The sequence below is a fragment of the Cibotium barometz genome, chromosome 65, assembly GCF_041138505.1.
Source record: "Cibotium barometz isolate CiBa-2024 chromosome 65, ASM4113850v1, whole genome shotgun sequence".
Classification (NCBI taxonomy): domain Eukaryota; kingdom Viridiplantae; phylum Streptophyta; class Polypodiopsida; order Cyatheales; family Cibotiaceae; genus Cibotium; species Cibotium barometz.
This window is the reverse complement of record NC_141110.1, coordinates 13207734-13231110: the sequence shown is the minus strand read 5'-3', so window position 1 is coordinate 13231110 and position 23377 is coordinate 13207734. Positions and strand designations below refer to the sequence as shown.

The following is a 23377-nucleotide window of genomic DNA, read 5'->3' as shown; positions in this document are numbered from 1 at the left end:
TCATAAGAAGAAAAAGCATGTCCATGTTAGCAATGCAAATACAAGGTCAAATAGACGATGATTCTAACTCATCATCTTGTGACTCCCTTCCATCTATCCCTATTGATGAGGATCTAGACTTTATAAAAGGCTACGCAAAGGAAGCCTTGAAGTAAAACCTTAACTATTGGCTAAAAGAGTGACTCTTTATCCAAATCATTGAAGAAAAAGAGAATCTCAAAGAATCCACATAATTGGTAATACAAACACAATTACTACAGAGTGTCAACACCTTTAACCTATACCTAATTAGTGGTGTGGTTATTGTGCTCATACGGGAAACCATGATATTAATGATTGTTGCATATTGCTTTGAGACCAAATCAGATAGTTGTGGAGCACTTGCATCAGTGCCCGCTCCACATAGGTCATTTGACTTACCTCCTTCACCACCAAGTGTACTAGTGTAAACAAGGGGAAGAACTAGAACCTTGGAGTTGCCACCACCAGTGATGTCGAACCCTTACCCAAGAACCACCTTTTGAGATGACTATGGAGAGTCTCTAAACACCTCAATTTTTCACAAATCCTCTTGCATATTCATAATAATTCCATCTAAAGAGTATACTTCACTAGTGAACATGGTTGCTTCTGCAACAAGAGGGAAGGACATTAATTCATTGGCGTGGAGAGCTCTGTTTTCATGTTATACTTGTGGTGGATCCCACGTAAACATTAAATGCCCTAACAGAGCTTACAAGGATTCTCTAACAATTTTGAGTCCAAATCTCGAGAGATGGTGCTTAGGGTGCAGTGCAATAAGCAAATACTATGACTGTTAACCCCATTTTGAGTTTAACCTAGCATCTCTTTTACATAAGAGAGAGAGCAAAATAAGTGTCATGAAACGGCACTACAAACATTATAATTGTGAGAATGGCAGCACTACCATAAAACTATGTATCTTGTAATCATGTAATTCATCTTTCTTTAAGTTTTGGGAACCCAAGTGTGAAAAAGGGTTTGTTGTATAAATAACAACATTCTCATAATGCAAGACACAATTCCCCTTCGTGCCAATTGAGTCTAGTCTTATCTCCTAACTCTCTTATGTCTATGGTGTGATAGAGAGTTGAGATGAGAGAGGGCTTCATTCTTGATGTATGTTCCTCTTATGCTTGTGTTTATGAGTGTGAGAGTAGAGAGGACTGAGTGTCCCTATTATGAGAAGAAAGGTAGTTACCTCATGGTGACAACTTGAGAAGGAGGAAAAGGAGTGTAACTAGATACTTATGGCATAGCTTGGAGTCTTCAAAGATATGAGCTTGGATAATACCAGCAAGTTTTCCATGACATGTTGAGTTAAGCATTATCCATTGCAATAATAGGAGAGGGATAGTGTAGCCTATAACCTTTTTAGCACCACTGCTAAGGAGTCATTTTTAGCCCTGGTCTGTCGGGTAGTCACCGGTCGTTCTACTCTATTTACACTCATTTTCTTCTTACAAGTCCATTTTCCCTTAATATGGATTCTTGAAGCTGTGTGATTGGTTGAGAAGATGATAAGTTGTGGATAAGGTTGTAATAAAAGAGGAAATAAGAGAAAAAGAAGGGTTGTTTTTTATTGTTTTAACATTTGAATTTTTTGCTTGCATTGTTTAAGAGTTAGAAAAGCAACAAACAAAGCATTTGCATCAATGCTTGCAAGGTGATCCATAACCACGTGTGATTATGCAGGGAACACCCATTTATTGCATTTTTTTAAATCTTCAAAATTTTAAAAAAAATAAAGAGCCATTGATCCCCTTACATGATATCATTTGAACATTCATCTTGCAAAAAGGAACAATCCTCTTGCATGATATCATTTGAACATTCATGTTACAAAGGAACAACATTTGAAAATTCATGTTACAAAGGAACAATCTCAAAAATATGAACTTAAAAATTAAGATTTACATCCCTAAATTAGTGATTTGTGGTCAAAACCTACGGAATCATGTCACCCGTGATTCTACAATCTACAAAATCACGCCCATGATTTTCTCACGCCATGATTCTCTAAAAAATCTAGCTTTCCAACCAACCCCAAGATTATGCATTAAAGGCGCCTTATCTCTCAGACAAATTTCATCTTATCTAATTGTGATTCATGGATCATGGATTACGGCCTCCTGTGATTGTCAATCACGATCGTGTCATAGATCACGCCCGTGATCAACAATCGCATCATGATTGCCACATCACCAATCACAGTGATAGAACTTCACAATTTGATAAGAAGGTCATCTCTGAAGAGTTAATAGAGGTATTAGGGAACTTCTTTAAACATTCATTGGACTTGCTTGGGTGAAGATCATCACTATGATTTTGTAGAGGATCACGGCTATGATTCTCAACCCTACAAGATCACGTCAAAAATTAATACCTTGAGTATCATTAAGAGATGTGCTCAGGGGTGTTTCTAGGGTCTTCTTGACACTAGGGGAAGCTGTGAATAGCTGAGAATAAATAGCAATTTTGCCGTGATTTTTTATCACGTCCGTGATTTTTGTCATGATCTTTGTCATGATCACGTCCGTGATTTTTTATCATGACTGTGATTCTGCAAAAATTTAGTAATTGAAAACTTGATAATTCCAAGTGTGTGCAAATCCATATTTTGGCCAATTAAAATCATTTTATAGACTTAAGGTTGAGGAAGGCTTGCCGGTGATGACATCGTCCCTACTACTGATGAGGATAGTGAATCTAACCAATTAGGATCCTTCTACCAAAGAAGCTTAGGGTCAGCTTGCATGGCTAGCACACAAAAGAGTGTGTTTTCTTTACAAAGACTGGATTCTTTTTTGAATCGTTGGTACTAAGAGGAACCATGGAGAATCTTCTTTTAACAAACGAGGAAGTGGCAAGGGAAGAAGGGTACTCCTGCTCCACTGTCTGAAAGGTTCATGGGTTTAGCCTAAGGAATCCTAGGATAAAGTTATGAGCCTCAAAGGGAAGCTTTATAGCCTACCAAGGGATAGCCCATCAAGCTCTACAGGCTACCAAGGGATAGCCCATCAAGCTCAGATAGAGAAGTAAGCACTGAAAGACCTGGAAGTACAGGGCAACAACACAACTAAGGGAGGAAACATTACCAGGAGGATTAATCCTCAAACCTTGGTACAACATACTTCGAGAATTTGAAGGGATATAATAAGTTCCGAAAGAATGGGGGCATTGTATTTCCCCACTTCCAAAGAGCTAGAGATTAAGGAAAGGATGAGGGAGGGACAAGCCCAACTTAGGAGGTTTACACAAGAGAAGATCAACCTAGATCTCCGCAACAAGGAGTTGGCCGAGAGATGTGCTTTTGATATAGCAATGTGCGGAGTAGGTTCTTCCAACCTTAGTGGATTGAGGCATGAAGAGGATTTGGTTGCACGAGGAAGTGCTGGCAGATTGAACAGGCAATGAAGGAGGGTATGCCACCTCTAGATCCTATCTTGGTGGAGAAGCTTCAAAAAGACCTAATCGCTCTCGTGGCACCTCTCTCAAGCAACAATGACTTGTCAAGAAAAAATTCAGAGAAAACTTACACCAATATAGAAGTAGATGCAATGTTAAAAGAACCTCAGAGCTCCAAGAGTACATGAGAGGCAAAGAAGGAAACGTCTTGGACAATGATGTAAATAGGAATGTAACAGTTGTTCCAATAACACCTTACACAAGGGTACATGTAAACCAACATGCTGGAGCCACAAGAGGCCGAGGCAATGGTGGGACAGCTATAGGAAGGATGGCGTACGAGGCCCCACCGAACACACGAGCTGATTAGAGTAACCCCTCATATGAAAGCTGCAACACATCCTACCAACCTATTAAAGGATGGCTAAAGAAATAGAAACGGGAGATAGGTACCACACCGGCACCAGAAAGAGCAACACCACTCAAGCACAATCATGTGGCAAGGTTAGTGTCAAAATTCTCAGGTGTGATGGCTACAACACCTAGAGATATTTGAATCGGTGTGTGAGACTTGTGGGTCAGATCAATTTGACCAAACAAGAATATTTGCATTCTCCCTTACACTAGAAGGAAAAGCACACCAATGATATTGATCACTTAAGCCGAATGATAAGATTAATTTTACACAGCTTAAGAGTGTGTTTATACCTAGTTTTGCACGAAGCAAAGATAAGTGGAGCCTTGTGGCTCAATTATAAAATATCAAGCAAGAGGAGCATGAGTCTATAAGAGATTATATCTCATATCTGAAAAACTTGAACTCAAGGTGTAAGCCTAGGAAAAGGTTAACAGATGAGCAACTATTACCAGGAAGTAAGGGATACAAGGATGCATGATTACTTATTGTTGGGCAAGCCAACATCGCTCAATGATGATTGTTGGAAATTATCTATCAAATTTGAGGATAACATGCTTGAGTTACCACCACAACTTGATGACACCAAATCTCTCATTAGGTAGCTCCATCGCATGCGTTGGGCCAAACAAGCACGACAACCAAGGATACAAATAAAGGATATGACTCTAGATAAGCTAAGAATTGCACCTCTAGATAAGATAAAGCTAAAAGAGGTAAGGGATGTGCCCATGAACCACATATCCCCAATGAGAGTTAGTATGGTGCTCAGTATGTCAGTAAAATCACACGAGAGATGTGGCAAGGCTAATAACATATCTCTCCGCAGAGAGATCAAAATGCCAATTGAAACCTAGCCAAGAGGAAACCACTGACTGTGGGCTGATTTAAAATATTAGGTGGAAGACAAAATACAGGCCAATCCATCAACCACCAAGGAATTACCTTTGCCTCTCGAAGAGAGATTAGAATTGGTTGGAGGAAGGAACGACCTACCCTACTAGTTCAAATTTTGGTTAATCAGATGGGAAAGTATTGTGGGAGTGATCACACAAATGCAATACTTGTTCTAGTGGAAAATAAGGATTATCAAGATCTTGCAATCCTTGATGATAGAGCTAGAGTAAGTATCATCCATAAAGCAATGTTGGGAAAAATGGAGTAAACTAGCCTTAGAGCAGATGAACCTCATTGTAAAAATGGCTGACGGTACCATGTCGCGACCTATGAAAGTTTTGTAGAACCTGAAGATGAAAGTCTTCTCATTCCGCTACTACCATGCATTTGCGGTCATGAATTTTACTAGACACATGGATTCGTATGACAATGTGATACTTGGTAGACCTTTTATAAGAAGTGCCAAGCTGGTACTACATGATTGGGCCACATATCCCATTTACCAACGGCAAAAGGACTCAAAATCCTAAAAGTAGACACGCCAATGAGGTGATAGCTCAAGTGGTGAAGGTATTTGCCTAGGACCAAGAGGTTATGTGTTCAAAACTTCCCTTGGTGCGTCCTCGACAACATCACCTGTGGTGGACAGATAATTAAGCGCCTACGGGTGGTGGAAAAACAATAACTACGGGGAGGATCTTGGGCCTAAGGCAAATCAAAAAAAAATCCTAAAAGTAGACGTACGGACTCGGAAGATTCATCAGATGGATAGGAGGTTGTTTGGAAATGATTCTAAAATATTGAATAGAATAACCTTGGTACAACTATGTGCAACTCATAAACAACCATAAGTGTCATAGGAAGATAATAACTTGTATGTTTCTCTACCAAATGATGATTTTTGAAATAATTGGATGCATATACTAGCCACAATAGATGTCATGGGAAAGACTTCTAAAACAAAGTTTGTGAAACCAGATTGGAAGGATCAGATGTTAGTCCATGGTATGCATCATGAGAACACCAGTGGTGGATGAGTCATGGGAAATCTCTTTGGAAGAGCAAGAGTCTGAATGTGATTGTGGGAAAGAAGCTTCGGATTCACCAACAAGGTTGAAGTTCTGAAAATGGTTGAAGAAGAAGCGTTATCGGGTTAATCACGATGGTCAGATTCTTAAAAGAGAACCCATGGATGCTCAATGGCTCTAAGATACATCAAAGCCATTAAAACTCACGGGGAATTCTCTAAGAATTGGGGGAGAAGAGTTAAGCTGGATAATGCTACAAACCACCTCAAGAGAAAAAAGTGAGCCAAGACACCCCCAAGCTCACATGATCGGAGAGAAGGAAACAACAAAGCATTGGCTAAAGGTTGGATGGAAAGAAGGAGAATGAGGAGGAGCCATACTTGATTGCAAAACAATTTAAGCCATTTTAAAACCTTCGATGTGTCAATGAAAGGAAGGTGGCTCAACTATGGGACAACACTTGAAGAGTGAATAAATAAGGGTCTCATACGATGGACCTACAGAGGTGAAGAAGGTGGATATTGCAAAGCCTTTGGTGAAAAGACATCAAACATGTCTTCTTAGAGCTGTAAAGACATGAAGCGAGTGCTGCTAGAAGTGGTGTAGCACACTATCCCTATCATGGAAGGTTCAAGGCCAATCAAGCAGTGTCCTTACCAAATGAACTAAAATACTAAGCAATTGTCAAACTCATTGCTGTGGATTTCATTTACGAGATTGAGCACACAGCACCAATTGTGATTGTACTAAGAAAAATGGGAAGCTTCGTGTATGTGTCGATTTGAAGAAGGTGAATGCAGCAACCCGCAAAGGGATCACTGCCTATTATTGTACACGAAGCATGTGCTCGAAAGAGTGGCTCGAGTAGAAGCTTATAGTATTTTAGACAAATTCTCAGGATGCAACCAAGTATCCATTGCAACATAGGACCAGCATAAAACTACTTGCACCACCACATGGGAAACCTTTGCATGTAAGGTCATGCCATTTGGACTGACCAATGCTCTTGCAACATTCCATAGCTTAATGAGCACAAATTTCAAGGATTACTTGAAAAAATGGTTAGAGGTATTCATTGATGATCTCTCTTTGTATTCGCAAAATGGATGGAGCAATTGGCTTACCTAAGAAAGGTGTTTGAAATATGTCAATTGTATCATATATCTTTAAATCCTTTGAAATGCCAATTTTGGATAAAGCATGCAGTGATATTGGGATATAGTGTCTCCAAGAAAGGGATTTAAGGTAAAACTCATACTAGAGTCGCCACCACCCACCAACTGCAAGGGAGAACAACGGTATATGGGTCACGTAGGCTATTATTGGAGGTTCATTTTGTTCTATGCTGATATTTACAAGCCATTGTATAAGCTTTTAATTGTCTTTGAATGGACTAAGGAATGTCAACCCCAGCAATAGGCTTACGATGAATTGAAGAGGGCATTAGCTAGTGCACCTATCTTGAGACAACCAAGTTGGAATCTCATGTTCCATGTGCATATTGATGCATGAAACTTCGCAATTGGGTGTGTTTGGCACAACCACGAGAGCATAAATTAGATTACTCAATCTATTTTCGCAAGTCGACAACTCAATGAAGCTGAGATGAATTATACCACAACCGAGAGGGAAGGTATAGGCACTATCTGTTTGCTAATAAGTTTGCCTTCTTTGTGGATCATCAAGCTTTGTTGTATCTTGTCACCAACCTTGCATGATTGGATGAATTACCTGCCTGCTAGTTGTTGCTATTAATGGAGTTCAACTTTTCTATCACAATGAGAAAAGATTCACAACACGTACTGGCAGAGCACATATATCCAGAATACCTAATGGAGAACCTGCCAACATGCGTTGATGATAAACTACCAAATGCTGCACTTTGAAATTAGATCTCGTATTGGAGTGAAGTAAAGAAATCTCCGAGTATCTTGCCTATGGATTTCCATGGGACAAACCATTTTGGCAAGGATAGGATGAGACGACTTATTAAGTCGGTAGCACCTTACCAATTGACAGCTGGTCATCAACTGTATAAGCTAGGCAAAGATCACGTGTGCTGAGATAGTGTGTCATGGAGGATGAGTTCCTGACCGTTTTAGAAGAAGCTCATAGTGGGATCGTTAGTGGATATTTTGCGGGGCGTGAAGTAATAGGAACAAGGAAGATCTTGCAATGAAGGTTATTGTGGCCAACTATGTTTGATGATGCCATGGAATTCGTCAACCAAACATTGTGATGAATGCCAACACTTTAGCATTTCCCATGGACAAGACAGAATGCCTCTGGTCCCGATCATCATGCAAAAACCTTTTGAGAAATGGGGACCAGAGGCATTCTCGTCCCTATTAGCCCAGCTACGCAACAAACGAAGCCGGTATATAATCGTTTACCACGTAAGCCGATATATAATCGTTACCACGTAAGCCGATATATAATCGTTACCACCGACTATTTCACAAAGTGGGCAGAAGTGAAAGCCACACGAAAGGCGGATTCTCATACAAGCATATTATATCAAGGTTTGGGTGTCCCCTAGAGCTGATTAGCAATAAGGGCTCCCATTTCATTAATGAGGTTATTGAACATCGGATTTTTGGTGGTGCACCAAAAGTCATTACCATACTATCCTCAAGCCAATGGGTAGGCAAATGGGTAGGCAAAAAGTACTAATAAATTCCTTTGTGGTATTATCCTAACTAAGACTCTAGAAGCTAGTCGTCGAGATAACGATTGGGAGCATAAGCCAATAGCAGCACCACTGTGGTCCTATAGGACTTCCTATAAGGTAGCTATATCGGACAAACACGTTTCCAGCTCGCCTACACAATTGAGGCAATGATGCCTTTGAAATATTTATTGCCCAGCCTAAGGATAGCAATGAAAGAACATCTTAGGGAGAACACTCTAGCTGAAAGGTTTCTTGAATTGTAAAAGCTCAATTAAGTTAGAGTGGTTTCTCTCCATGGGATGCTCCTGGAGAAGCTTAGGCACAAATCATGGTTTAATCAAAACCTTAAATCTAAAGAGTTGTAGGAGGGAGGCCTAGTACTGATGTACAAAATCAGTTCTTCTTCCAGAAGAATAAAGCTAAAATATCAAGGGCAAGGGCCATTTAGGGTTGTAGAGCTCACCTCCCAAGGAGCATCTCGCATCGATGGAGGTGAGATGCAGGGCTACATGAATGGTAGAAAACTCAAAAAATACTATAGACCCTTAAACCAAGACATGTTAGAATAGTTACATAAAAAGAAACAAGAGAGCCTCATTAAAGAGGCACAGGAAGAGGCTAGGGCAAGGGGAGCCAAAGCCAAAGTAAAACAAAATGGGCTAACACTACAAACAAACATGGCTACTCTAACCCTAATCGAAGAAGATAACCTTGACATAGAGCCTTTTCATCTCAAAGTTGGAGTCTCTATGGAGGAGAAAACAACGAATCTTCTTACAATGATTGACACACAAGAAAGTCACAACTTACTCTCGTATGAAACATGGGTGAAGGTGAGAAGCCAAAGTTACAATCATCAGCCAAAGTTAAAAGTGTGTAGAAATAGTAGGAAGTTTAAAGATTAATATTTCCACCAGAAATAACATGTGGCTGTGTGAGGTTTTTGTCATGCCTGCTGCTCTGCAGGTGCCTGGGAAGAGGAAATGATGCGCTTGGATGAAGTTGGATCTCAGCTATGGACTATGAACTGAATTGGGAGCTTGTCATCTGGGGGATGTAGATATGCATTGTCATTATGGAGTTCCTTAGACTTAAGCAACAATCTAGAGTCTGAACAATCAAAGCCACCTAAGATGTTATTATGTCTTCGTGCACCAAAAGCACCATAGGCAGCCCAGGAAAAGGAGGTTAGTGTATCAAGCAAAGGCAAGATCACGCCTCATACCAAACCTTTAAGAATTTGTAGCCTCATAGTCATCAATGTTGGATTCCCAAATGGCTATTAAAGGCACAAGGATTCTATGAAGGGAACATAAAGATATGGTTACCCAAACAATGAACTAATGAAGTAGAGCCAATAATGCAAAAACCTCGCCATCAGTCACAAAACGCCCAAACTACCACATCCAAACCAGTTAAGAAGGGTTGGAAAAGAAAAGGAAGGCAAGAATGGGACCCTGTCAAAAACACCACGCTCCCAAGCCAAGTAACAAAGAAGGTGTGGGTGCCCAAAAATAAACCAAGTCGAAAACCTGACCTCACTAATTCCAACCGCAAGGTCAATATTAGGTGAGAATGGCAATGAAAATCATCGCCCATTGAATATGTGATTGAGAAGCCACAAGAACCTAAACAAAAGCCACAAGAACTTCCCAACTCAATGTCACACAACTAAGGTAAAACACGTGAATTGCATAATTCCTTGCCCTAAAGGTAAAGCTGTCACGTAGCAGACACACAAGTACTGTGTTCCACATAAGAACAGCAAGTGTTATATCAACACACCCCTTCTATATCAAGAGCTTCATCCAGATATAATTGGGCCTAACCAATGGAGGATCATGCCAGTAAACTAATGCAAATACTCCTACAACACAGGCTATGGGGAACTAACTTACTAAATAAATTCTAACATTACTAACAACCCTATGAGAATCACTTCACTAAATAATCCAATCAAAGTCTCCACTATGTAGAATCACGGGCTATGATTCTTGACCCCCAAAATATGTCACATTTTCTCAAATTAATCTCGGAAGCCGAAAATGACTCCTACAATGCATCATGATCCACTATGGACCCTAACATGCCCATAAATACACAATCCTGTCACCGTGATTATATATGAATCATGGCTCTGATTCTAAAAACTGTAGAATCACACCACAAAAAATGAGCCAAAACTTATCTATATTGTACCCTCAGGATGTGTTGTGACTAGTAAGTTTGGAATTACATGATATTTATGCTTCTCATATGACGTGATTGCACCGTGATTCATGACTGTGATCACGACCATTGTTGCTGACGTGATCACGATAATGTTTGGCATGGTCATGGCCCGCATTCCAAGGCCAATGATATGGTGCCACATCACGTGCATTAAACTTCCAGCCGACGTGATCCCCAAGCTTGAAATGCGAACCATGATCATGTTTTCTCCATTTTCAAGCTTTTTTCTTCACTCGCATAATCATATACGCATGTGCCTCTGCTTGTTGCTCTCACATTCAACCTCCACGAACGCAACCACCACCAGGTAGGAATACAAATCAACTAATTGACATCTCTTAACACTTCTTTCATCCCTTAAAACTCAAATATTATGGTTTCCCAAACCTGTGATTATGCAGTCTGCACAATCATGGCCCCAACCATCACCAAGACTACATAATCACGGTACATAAGGAGAAGTTGGATCAAACCGAGCTTGAGAATATGGCAGAGACAGTGCAATGCAAGGTCAACACAGTACATAAGGAGAAGCTAGATCAAACCAAGCTTGAGAATCTAGCAGAGGCAATGCAGTAACTTCATAATCACAGTACATAAGGAGAAGCTGGATCAAACCGAGCTTGAGAATCTAACAGAGACAGTGTAGTGCAAGGTCAACATGAAGCTCTGCGCCAAGTTTCTGGCTTTGTACCAACAGGGCTCCAAGACAAGCATGGTCATAGACACTGATGGATCCAAAAAAGCCATCCTCATAACGCCTCGAGAAGCCCATCAGGGACGCTCTCCGGCTACCTTTCGGAACCAAACCCACACCCTTCTCCAAGAAGCTTGATTTCTCAATAATCCCACCCAACAAGGTCAACAATGATGAAGCCGACTGCGCTGCTCTAAAAAGGACCCCAAGTGAGAGAAGGCATGTAGGGTTGCCTCAATGATTATGCACGTTAAGCCCGTGGACAAGTATAATAGAGTGGACATGCACAAAGTGTATAGATTGCATAAGGGGGAAAAGGATGACTGGGCCAGCACGATCCATGGGGACTTCACACGCTACTACCTCAATAAGCATGGCAACAAAGTGGTAAATCCCTCCATCCTCACACAGGTGTTGAGCCATGCTGCAAGCATTCCATTGCCAAAAGGCCAACCCAAAGAATGCAAAGTGCCCTCACTAGATCAAGAAGCATTAAGGAAAGAATTAATTAACATTCAAACGATTCCTCATTATGGAGTGAAAATTCAGCCTTGGACGTGTTTATTGCTTGACAGCACAATGAGCGGCCTTGTGTACTAGCAAACACTACATATATGGAGTGGTCGAATGTGGAGTGGAAACCAAAAGAAATACCCGAAAGCACTAAGGGTAGAGACTTGAGAGGACTCATGGGTATAAGGGTAAGTTAAAATTATTATGATGTACACCCCCTATTCACCATTGAGGGTGGACAATACGCCTTGACTCATGGGTAAGGTAAAATTACTATGTACACCCCCTACTGTCCACTGAGGGTGGACAATAGGCCTTGACTCATGGGCAATAAGGTGATTTTGAGCAACAAGATCTACCTTTTCTATTCTCTCCACCCAGCTTTTTAGTGAATTGCCAGCACATGAAGGACTTGCTTTTGTTGGCTTGCCCCTTGACTTGGCTAGTAGCTTGCCCGTCTACTTGGCTTACACCTCTTCTCATTCATGATACCGATTTGAGCAATGGAAGGGAGCCTTCTCTCATACCCAAAGAAACCATATGAGGTCATGAGCACCTGTTTGGATGAAGAGAAAAAGAGTAGCCATCGTGTAGTCTAGATAGGCCAAGATTGTCAAAAGTGAACCCATAGGAATAGGAGTAAGTAGTCTTATAATGGAATCTCCAGTCCTAGCTCTGCATGGCTCTTTTGGGTAACATCTAGAAGAGGAAGAAACGGGCAGGCCTAATGGACTACTACCTTAGGCCTTTCTAAGCCTGAGGACAATAGTATAGTTATCCACGTGAACAACCTTGAGAAAGTCACTAGTGTGAATAACCAATTTTTGGTGCTATATAGGGGAGTGAGTGCCAATGTGAGGCTAAGGCTATTCAACTGCGTAGCTACAAGGAGACAAAGGGAAAACAATCCAAGGGCACCAATTCTCAAACTGGGGAAAATTCTAAAAGCTGCAGTGCTTTTGGAAAGCCTTTTCTCAAAGTGCTTTTCTTCAAAAGTACTTGCAAGTGCTTTGGAAAGCACTTTCTGAAAGTGCTTTTGCATATCACTTTCAAGTGCTTTCCAGCATCCAAAATGCTTTTTCTAGTGATTCCCCACACTGTTAAGTAGAAAATAACTCAAGTGCTTTGCTAAAAAGCACTTTTGTCTGACCATGGCGTCAACTTGATACATGCTTCTTGGAAGACAATGGTTCTACGGAGGCTTGGGTTTGAACTCGGGGAATCAAGTCTTCTAATTCGAATGGATCGAGGGAATCTCAAGGAGGTACAATGGGCCCTGATTTGTGGCAAAGGCTGGCTTTCGTTTTGGCTTTGTGCCTCGCTCAACACTGGAGACTCCTAGCATGGCATGCTGGGGAGAATGGCCTCTTCATGTAGTTCCAGAGTGGCAGGTTCTTGTGGAGTTAGAGAGGTGGTGGAGGAGGACTTAGGACTTCTTCGGTTGTCCTCTCTTGCCCCTCAACATGCGTTGAAGTTTGATTGCTGGGATCTAGGCAAATCCATAATGAAATCCATGGTGATACTTTCCCAAGGTTGCGAGGGAATAGGCAATGGCTGAAGCAAACCTGGAGGCTTTTGCCTGTCAAATTTCACCTTTTGGCAAGTAATACATGCACGCACATAAGCCTCAATGTCTTTACGCATGCTTGGCCAAAAGAAATACCTCTGAATCATGCGAGTAGTAGGCATAATACCTCTATGACCAGCATATGGTGGAGCGTGACATTCGTCCATAACCTTTGGACGCAAATCCTTCACCACACATAGGCAATTATCCTTCATTAGATAACCCTCATTGATAACATAAGAGGCATGTGAATGACCAGCCATCAAATCAGTCCATATATGGCAAAAATCAGCATCCAAATGATACAAATCTCTCATAGCAGATAGATCTCCATGAGAGGCCACTGAGACTGCAGCAACATAAGGCCTCCTAGATAGTGCATCGGCCACCACATTTTTCTTTCCTGGAGTATGCACAATCTGAAAATGAAACATGGAAAGAAAATTTGCCATTCTCATCTGCTTTTCTGAAAGCTTGGTTTGAGATAGAAAGTATCTCAAGCTTTGATGATCTGTCTTGACTACAAATTCAGCCCCAAGAAGGTAATGTTTCCATATCTTTAAGGCGTGAATTACAGCCAAGAGCTCTTTCTCATAGATATCCATATGAAGCTCAGCATCATGCAAACGATGACTCTCGTATGCAACTGCATGCCCTTCTTGATTTAGGACAGCTCCTATGCAATCACCACAAGCATCACATTCAACCACGAATGACTTGTGCAAGTCAGGAACAATCAATACCGGACCACATATGATCGCATGCTTGAGCTGCAAGAAAGCATCCTGTTCCTTTGAAGTCCATTTGAAAGCAGTTTTCTTCTTCGTGAGATCATGTAGAGGAGTGGCAATCATGGTGAAATGCCTTATGAAACGCCTGTAGTACGAACATAATCCCAGAAAACTACGTACTTGATGTACGTTTTGCAATTCGGGCCAATTCCGAATAGTCTCTATCTTTGCAGGATCCATTGTAACTCCATCCTTGGATACAATATGACCTAGATAATGAATCTCTGAAAGGAAAAACTCACTTTTCTTGGCATTGACAAAAAGTTTATGCTTCCGCAACTCTTCGAGCACTGTGACCAAATGAGTTCTGTGTTCCTGCTCATTCTTGGAGAAAACCAAGATATCATCAAAGAAGACTCCTGTAAACTTGCGATGGGATCGGAATATCCTATCCATCATACGATTAAAAGTAGCAGGAGCATTGGTGAGACCAAAAGGCATTACCAAGAATTCATATAATCCGAAGGCTGTCCTGAATGCAGTCTTATGGACATCTTGTGGTACCACGCGTATCTGGTGATAACCACTCTTCAAATCGTCTACTAAAGCAAGCTGAACCATCAAGCTTATCCAGGATATCATCAATACGTGGAATAGGAAATCTGTTCTTGATGGTAAGCTTGTTCAAAGCTCTATAGTCCACACACATACGGAATGATCCGTCCTTCTTTTGAACAAGAAGTACAGGAGAGCAGTAAGGTGAGGAACTGGGCTGAACCAAACCTTTCTCTAAAAGCTCGTTTACCTGCTTCATAATTTCTTCTTGCTGTGCAACACTTACTCGTTATGCGGGTTTGTTAGGTGGAGAACTACCTGGCACAATATCTATGCGGTGATCTTCGGGCCTTTGGGGAGGTAATTCACCTGGCAACGAGTCAGCAAAACAGTTGTTGAATGCATTAAGAAAATTCAGCCTATCATTAGACATAGCATCCACATTTTGATGATTTGGCACAAGACTATCACGCACAAAAACCAAGTACGCTGAAAGACTCTTTTTCATTGCTTTATTAATTTGGATGTGTGATACAACTGGGATAGAATCCCCTTCTTTGCCAGCATCAATAAAGTGCATGCGGCCTTTATGCATAAAAGAAATCATATTAGACTTGTAGTCTTTGCGGGGCTCAAGTCTATGGTGCCACGGCTTGCCCAACAATACATCACATCCATTCAGTGGAGCAACTAAGAAATGCTCATTGTCAAGGTAGCCCTGGATATGGATACGCAACTTCCCAATCAAAGGGGTAACCTGCACCTCTTTACCAATAAATGCAGCTTCGGCTTCAATCTGAGGTTCCATGTTCTCAACCTCAATTCCCAATGCAGCTGCCATTTGCATAGAGATGAAATTGTCAGTTGCACAGTCATCAAACATGAATAGTGCGGGCTGATCCTTGATTTGCCCCCAAGCCTTGCAAACCATACGCTCTTTAGCATCATGACCTGTATTACCTTGCACATCAGGAACTGCATGAACATTTCCTTTGGTGTGCTTGTCCTCGTGCTTTGGTTTGCGATCTGGGCATTGCCGAAACATGTGGTCTTTGCTACCACAAGAAAAGCATTTTCCATCCTTAGCATATTGCTCTCTTTGCTCCGGGGTTAATCCGAATTTGTTCTTTCTTGGGCCCTGTTCTTTAGATGTGTTATTTTCAGCTTTACCACCCTTGTAAGGCTCCCGGAAGTTCTTTTTAGATGGTTGTCCGCCCTTTTGCTGATTTGGGGCAGCCTTGTCCTTCCCCTTGGAACCTCCTTGATCCTGCTTGATCTTGAGCACCAATTGCTCCGTAGCAAGAGCAGAAGCTGTAAGTTGTTGCAACGTATGTTTTGGGTGCAATTCAATACCCGATCTATAAGCAGGTTGCAATCCACAACGAAACTTCCTCTTTCTTTCATCCTCAGAGATTAGCATGAAGGGAGTCACTTCCAGCAACACTTTCCAGAATTTGTTAACATACTGTTGCACACTCTCATTATCTTTTTGTTCCAGCCTGTCCCACTTTTGAGTGAGAGTTTGCTCCGCATTAGGTGGCATGAACTGAGCATAAAATCTATCTTTGAATTCCTTCCAAGTAGAGATGGGATCCTTGGTGATCTTTTCGGTGATCCACCAATGGGCAGCAGTCCCTTTCAGAAACATGCTAGCATGGCGCACCTTCGACTTTTCTGTAAAGTCCTCATCGCTAAAAGCAATGTCGAACTGTGCCACAAACGCTAACACCTTAGAAGCATCATGTTCACCATGAAAGACATCAAATTTGACAGATTTATCACCTGCTTTGAACTCCTTGAGCTTCCTAGCATGAGGCTCATGGTCCTCTCTTTTTCTTTTCCCCTTATCCAACGGGGTAGCCCTGTCTGCATGGGCTCCATGGGCCGTCAAAGAAGCTTCATGGGGCACGGTGGCATGTGCTCCACGAACTCGAAGCTCAGATGCATGTGACTTACCTGCATATGGCATAGTCTCTCCATGAGACAACTCAGAAGGCAAAATTTTTCTGGAAGTAGACCTGTCACCATGAGATACATATCTTGCATGCATGTGACTTTCGTGCCCTCCATGAGCACTGGCATACATATATCTGTCAGGCTTCATGCCTTGGGGAGAGGATGCATGTCGAGAGGTGACAGTCACCTCTTCCTTTTGCATAAAAGATTTCAGCCTCTGGGATGCGGGATCTCCATGCTTCAAACGAGGTGGATTTCTGAATTTTAGCTCTCCGTCATCCCCCTCTTTGATATCACCTTTGCGAAGGAGATAGGCAAGTGCCAACTCCCTTGGTTTCTTGCCCACTTCACGAGCCATTGATTCAAAGGTTACATCAACCATAGCATCAGCCTTCCTGGCTTCAATAGCACTTTGTAGATGGGGATCTTCATGCAAAAACTTTAATTCTTGCTCTTGAGCCTGCAAAAGTTTTCTCATATATTCCATTTCAGCCCTCATAGCATCAGGCTCTTGTTCAAGCATAACTGTCTTTCCTGGAGACAGTTGACCCTTTGATTCACTATCCATAACCCTTTCAAGGGGTTTGTGTCTACCACGCAGGGCATCAGACCCACGAGAAGCACTAGATAGACCCTTCGAATTTGGTACTTCCAAAGGGTTGCCTTGGCTGTCCATTGTGTTTTAAGTTTGCTAAAAGCGGGATGTCCAGTACACAGGTTCGTTTCCCCACTAGGAAGAGGGAAACAACCGTGCTCTGATGCCAATGAAACCGATCCCGTCAAGTGGGAAAGACTCCGTTGGACATCCACACGCTTAATAGCACAACTTTAAAACCACAAATTTGAAATGGACAACTTTAAAACAACTTGAATTTAAATGAACAAAAATGGAAAGATGGACACCAGCACTGGGGCCGGAACGGGCCGACCCCCCCCTCAATATATGATATATTTATTGGGAGTATTTAATGAATACAATGCTCCATGGGTTCTGAGAACCAGATAATGTCCATGTACATATGAAAACAGTACCAAACAAATAGGCTCGGATTTCGATGAAGAAAACTCGAAGCAGAACGACCACTAGTGTGGTCCAATCGCTACGGTCCTGTGCTTTCACTGGACTCCGCGGAGAGCGCCTCACTGGTGTTCCGAGACCACGCACAAACAGGCGCTCTCGTACTAACGCCTGGCTCTCCCGATCTCAGCACCTTTGGACCGAGGTTCTCCAATAAAGCTTGGACAACCCGGCACCGAACGGGTGTGGCCGTAGAGGGATGAATCCCTTATCAGATTAATAAATAAAATGCTTTACTCAAATCTGGAATTCACTTACTTGTGGATGGCCGATAGAAGACCAATACCCGTGGTATTTGTGTAAAAGATGTAGCCACCCAATAGATGTGAAGTCCTCTTGTAGTGGAGAAGATATGCAACCTTGTTGAGATGGCACAGCCGCCTTGTAGATAAACCTAGTGTAGCCACCACGACAGGTACCACCGCAAAGACCACAGTCGCCTGCTGTGAGAGAAGGAGAGGCTTGTGTAGTTGCCAACTGAAGATAGCCTCCCGCTGTAAGCTCAGCCGCCTGAGAGAGAAAAGAAACCACCGAGTATGGAGGAGGCACCAGGCTGCTGTGCACAGCTACTTGGCTGCAGCCTGCGTAGCTTCCTGTAGAAGGTAGCTTGCTGGAGAAACAAGCGTAGATTGCTGGAGAGGACCCTCGACTTCCTGTAAGAAAAACAGGAAGCGCCTACTGCCAATATGCTGCCGCCTGTAGGAGCATGTAGAGGGGCTTGGCTGCAGCCTATGGTGTTGAGGTTAGGGCAGCCTGTCAGTAGTAGCTGCCTGTGAAAAACATGCGCAGCAGCTTCATGGCCGCCTGGGGAGTATGCGCTGCAATTCTGTAGGAGATGGCAGCCGCCTTAGGAGGATTAGCGCAACCACCAGTAGCATGTGCAGCCGTCAGCAGCAATGGAACGCAGCAGTTCTAAGGGTGATGGAGATGGCGTTGCCTGAGGACATGCACCCAAGATGGTCGCCGGGTGATCTTTCGTAAAAGGAAAGAAACGAATCCTCTCCACGCTTGAAGGGGGAAACCTTTTTAATAAAATTTAATGTGAAGATACAACTCAAGATTTCCACGCATGCATGTGGGGGATTAGTGGGGGTAGGTGACCATGCCCACCCCCACACTCACTTAAAAGTGAGGCTTCCCACCTTGGCCCCAAAGTGGGTGCCCAAAGGGGGTGCCCACTTTTAAATAAGTGTGAACACCTAACCTTATAAATAAAGGGGTTAGAATAAAATAACATTAAACAACATGTACCATATACTTACCACCTGTTCACATGCACTGAAACTCGTCAGAATACAGAGCAGACTTCACGACTCACTGGCAGGCGTCCCCGCTCAGTAAGTAACACGTCAAGCAGGCAAACACACAAATACATGTCATGCGAAAACAGCTTCAAGCATACAAATCATGTGTGCATGTGCAAATAATAACATGGACATATCTCCCGTTCATGGAACATGTACAAAATATCTGTCGGCACAAAACTGGCACGACATAAAAACATAAAATCCTGGTCTTCCTATGGAGTGACAGTCCCATAGGTAAGACACAGTTCCAGGCACGAGTTTCCCTATGGTGTGACAGTCCCATAGGTAAAACACGGCACGAATACTGGCTCTTCCATGGCGTGACAGTCCCATGGATCGAACACAGTCCAGGTCATACACGGGTGGCACTGGTCTTGCTCCCGTCCATACGACACCATCCTGCTAACACACGGGTGGCACCAGTCTGGCTCCCGTCCATGTCAGCAAAATACTGGCCTCTTCACATGAGACACCGGCCTGGCCTCAAGTGAACGAGACGCAAAAACTAGGAATGGACCAAATGGTCGGCCAATTGGTGACAGGGGTGGGGAAATAGAAAGCGGGTGCTTGGGGGTAGTCTTTACCCTCTTCTTCATTGCTTGTTTCAGAGAGCCCAATCCAAGCTTTGACATTAACTCTTTTGTTTGTACTATTCCTCTTTTTCTTAGCTGCCCTACCTCTTCCCAAATAGAAGGTATCAAAATTTCGACTCTGAAGCTCTCTCCTAACCTAGCAATTATGTCTGATGCTCTCCATCTCGCCAAGCACTGATGTATAGTTCCAACCAGTAATGCAAGTTGTTCCATATAATGTGTTGTTTGCGGTTTTCTTCAGTGGAACCACACAGCTAAACTGTCTGTCTGTTTATGGAAGGTTTCGAACTGACAATGCCAATGCTTTCCCCATTGCTTCTATCATGGGCTACATTATATTCGTGACTACCAAGGGTGATTCCATAGCACATTGATTGAGAACTAGGACCGATGTGGTTACCACTATCTTGTAGCTGAAAGCATGGGCATGGTATAGTATTATATAAGGGGCATTTGCTCCACTCTCGAGCTGAGTTGAAATATGCTAGCTACATCTAAAAACTAGATAAGTGACTGCAACCATGATGTATAAAGTTCTATGTGAGCACCCTTTCAAACACACATTAGAATCAGCAGATTAAAAGTAACAGTTTGAAGAGTGTCCTAGATAAAAACTAGATAAGTGACTGCAACCATGATGTATAAAGTTCTATGTGAGCACCCTTTCGTACACACATTAGAATCAGCAGATTAAAAGTAACAGTTTGAAGAGTGTCCTAGCAACAGCAAGAGGAGAAACATTAATGAAAAATTTCCAGTGGCACAGATTCACTAAATTCTACTGATTTTCATGCAGCAAGTTTTGGTCGTGATCTAGATAAAATTTACCATCCTTATGTCAAGTTTGATAGTATAATGCCTCGGTTGAATTTTCACATAGAACACTTTCAGCCAGCATAATCAGAGGTTCATGACTGATACAACTACCCATATGCCCTAAAAGTTATCCATATACTTAGTTATACACCATGTACTTAGGAGTTGCACTAAATTTCTGATAGCCCTTGATGACCTTGTTGACAGCCTCTAAGAAATCCTTCTCTGTCACCGTTTTCCTTCTAGCACGGATAGCAAACATGCCAGCTTCAGTGCAAACGCTTCGAATATCAGCACCTAGTAAAACAAAAGAGTTTCAGTCACCGGTCAATCATGGCATGCATAATTGGTCCCAACCAGATGAAAATGCACACCTGTAGAATTGGGACAAAGGCGCGCAAGTAGTTCAAACCGGATGTCCCTCTCACAGTTCATCGTTCGGGTGTGGATCTTGAAAATCTGTGTTCTACTTTCAAGGTCCGGCAATCCAAACTCTACCTTCCGGTCCAGCCGACCAGGTCGCAACAGTGCTGGGTCAAGCGTGTCAGGTCTACAGAACACCCAATCTCGACATGAGCACAAATGCTCTGGCATTGACAAAGCTTTGCCAGAATTCTGCATGCTGAACTTGAAAACAATTTATGACCTGTTTGTAGCCATCAGCACTTTGATGTTCCCTCGTGCATCAAAACCATCCAACTGGTTTACGATCTCAAGCATTGTTCTCTGAACCTCGTTATCACCTCCTAGACCATCATCAAAGCGGGCCCCTCCGATAGCATCCACTTCATCAAAAAAAACAATACACGCTTTCTTTGATCTGGCCATCTGCAAAGTGAATAACTTTCAGATGGCAATAAACAAAACATGCAGGTCTTCTTCACGATGATTTTTGTTCCATTTATACTGCTGTAAATTCGGAACCTGGAAAAGTTCTCTGACCATTCGTGCACCTTCCCCCACATACTTTTGTACCAATTCACTCCCAATAACACGGATGAAACATGCATCTGTCCGGTTAGCCACCGCTCGGGCTAGGAGTGTTTTTCCTGTCCCTGGAGGTCCATAACAAAGCACCCCTTTTGGAGGATCAATGCCAAGCTTTACAAATTTTTCTGGATGTAGCATGGGGAGCTCCACCACCTGATACAGCACATCCAATCCAATAGAAGTACCACTAATAAAGGGAAGAAGCGATATGAATTGCACACTACATGCATAACAACAAGCCTGTGCAACCTTCACAAAATAATGACCAAGTAAAATAGAGTGGACATAGATGACCGTAACTCACAAAGGCACGTTAAAAAAAGACAACATCAAAACTGTAGAAGACCTCAAGTCTTAATTTCTCTATTTGAAACCGTAAACTCAAAAAGGAGTTGCACAGAAACTCCTGCCCACTAGAGTTAATGTAGACCCTCGTCTTTGCCCTAGACCTAGCACAACACTGCACAGAGCTTAGCACAAGATAGAAAACATGTCTCCATTGTAAGTGTCACTCTAATGCCAGCCAGCTAATGTCTTCACACTGATTCAGCATAATTTAGATAAACACACAACATTATAATAAACTGAAGACACAAAGTTTGAAAAACAATGGGTCTGTAAAAACTTTAGATTTAATTGAGAGATTTATGTTTCACAAAAGTTTTGAAATAGCACAATTGCAATAGAATAGCCAAGGCTGAATGCGAGCAGCCAGGCCCACGGCAGTGCAGGCAGCTACGTGGGCAGCAGACAAGCAAGCAAAGGGGTGCCCAGTTTGCAGCTCATTTCAAGCCCGTGCAGCCATAATTGGGCCAGCCAGTTTCAGACACCTACATGTATATACATTCAATTGAAGGTATTTTATTGCTAATATTCCAGCCGACCAGACCACAACTTGCATAGAACTGGCGGACCAAGCCATGACCAGGGGAATTCACCTATAAATAGGCCCCCTCCCATCTTCATTCAATCATCAATCAATTAAGCCTCCTATTGGGGTTAAAGCTGAATGCTAGTTCAGATTTTAGACTCCGTCTGGCAAATCATGCAGCGTAGATTGCTAGTGTATGATTGTGTTTGCACAGGTATTCTACTGTTCATTTTTCTTTGTTAACACATTCATAGCACCAATAGGTCTACAGCAATGGCAGCCTGATGTGCACTACCTCATGCTGGTGCTTCTTACACACGCTTTGGGCATGATCTGTTACAGTTTCAAGAACACAGCAAGGAGTCTCACAAGAGCAATTGAGCATATATGCAAAGCCCAGTTCTTCACGAAGGCTTATAGACAAGATATGGTGGGGTGAGGTCGACTATTGCAGCAAAAATTGATTATTGGAGGACAATGAATGCACCTCCCATTGGATATTCACAGCAGCAGGAATACATGCACCCAATCTTTGCAAGCGGCCTGCTTCATAGCTAGCCCACCCTAGTGTCACACAGTGCACAAGCGGCCTAAATGATTTGGGAGGCCACCAGGGTCTCCGCATCCAGCCGTGTGTCAAACGACCACATTGGCAGCAATTTGAATAAAACAATTGTGAGGCCATGTAACATCTGACCAACATTTTTGGAAAAGCACAATCAGTTCTGAATTTTCAGCCTAGACAAAAACATTTACCTCTCTCATCTTTTCTATTTGTTCTTTGCAACCACCAACATCATTGTATGTGACATCAGGCTTCTCCTCCACAGTCATCATAGTCACACTTGGATCAATCTTCGGAGGCAAGGGTATCTGGATTTGATACTTGTTGCGATCAACACTGCAAAATGTATACATGGACCAGATAACAACACATAAAATGTTAAGATTTTGCAACAGAAAGAAAGTAAACCATAATTTACAAGCTATCAGGCAAAAGCAGTGTCATTGCAAAAGAATTCGTTAAACAC

At 42.4% G+C, this 23377-nt stretch overlaps 1 protein-coding gene across 1 annotated transcript in view; it reads right to left on the bottom strand.

Annotated features, from left to right (window-relative positions):
• Window positions 1-20386: 20386 nt before the first annotated feature.
• Window positions 20387-23377, bottom strand: part of LOC147602940 (26S proteasome regulatory subunit 7-like) — a 114184-nt gene continuing 111193 nt past the window's right edge. The window contains exons 6-10 of the mRNA XM_086797390.1: window positions 23103-23247; window positions 21410-21628; window positions 21132-21313; window positions 20860-21035; window positions 20387-20782 (exon numbers count right to left, since the gene is read on the bottom strand). Of these exons, the coding sequence (XP_086653516.1) occupies window positions 20625-20782; window positions 20860-21035; window positions 21132-21313; window positions 21410-21628; window positions 23103-23247 (880 nt within the window). The 3' untranslated portion in view covers window positions 20387-20624. The remainder of the gene's footprint in view (window positions 20783-20859; window positions 21036-21131; window positions 21314-21409; window positions 21629-23102; window positions 23248-23377) is intronic.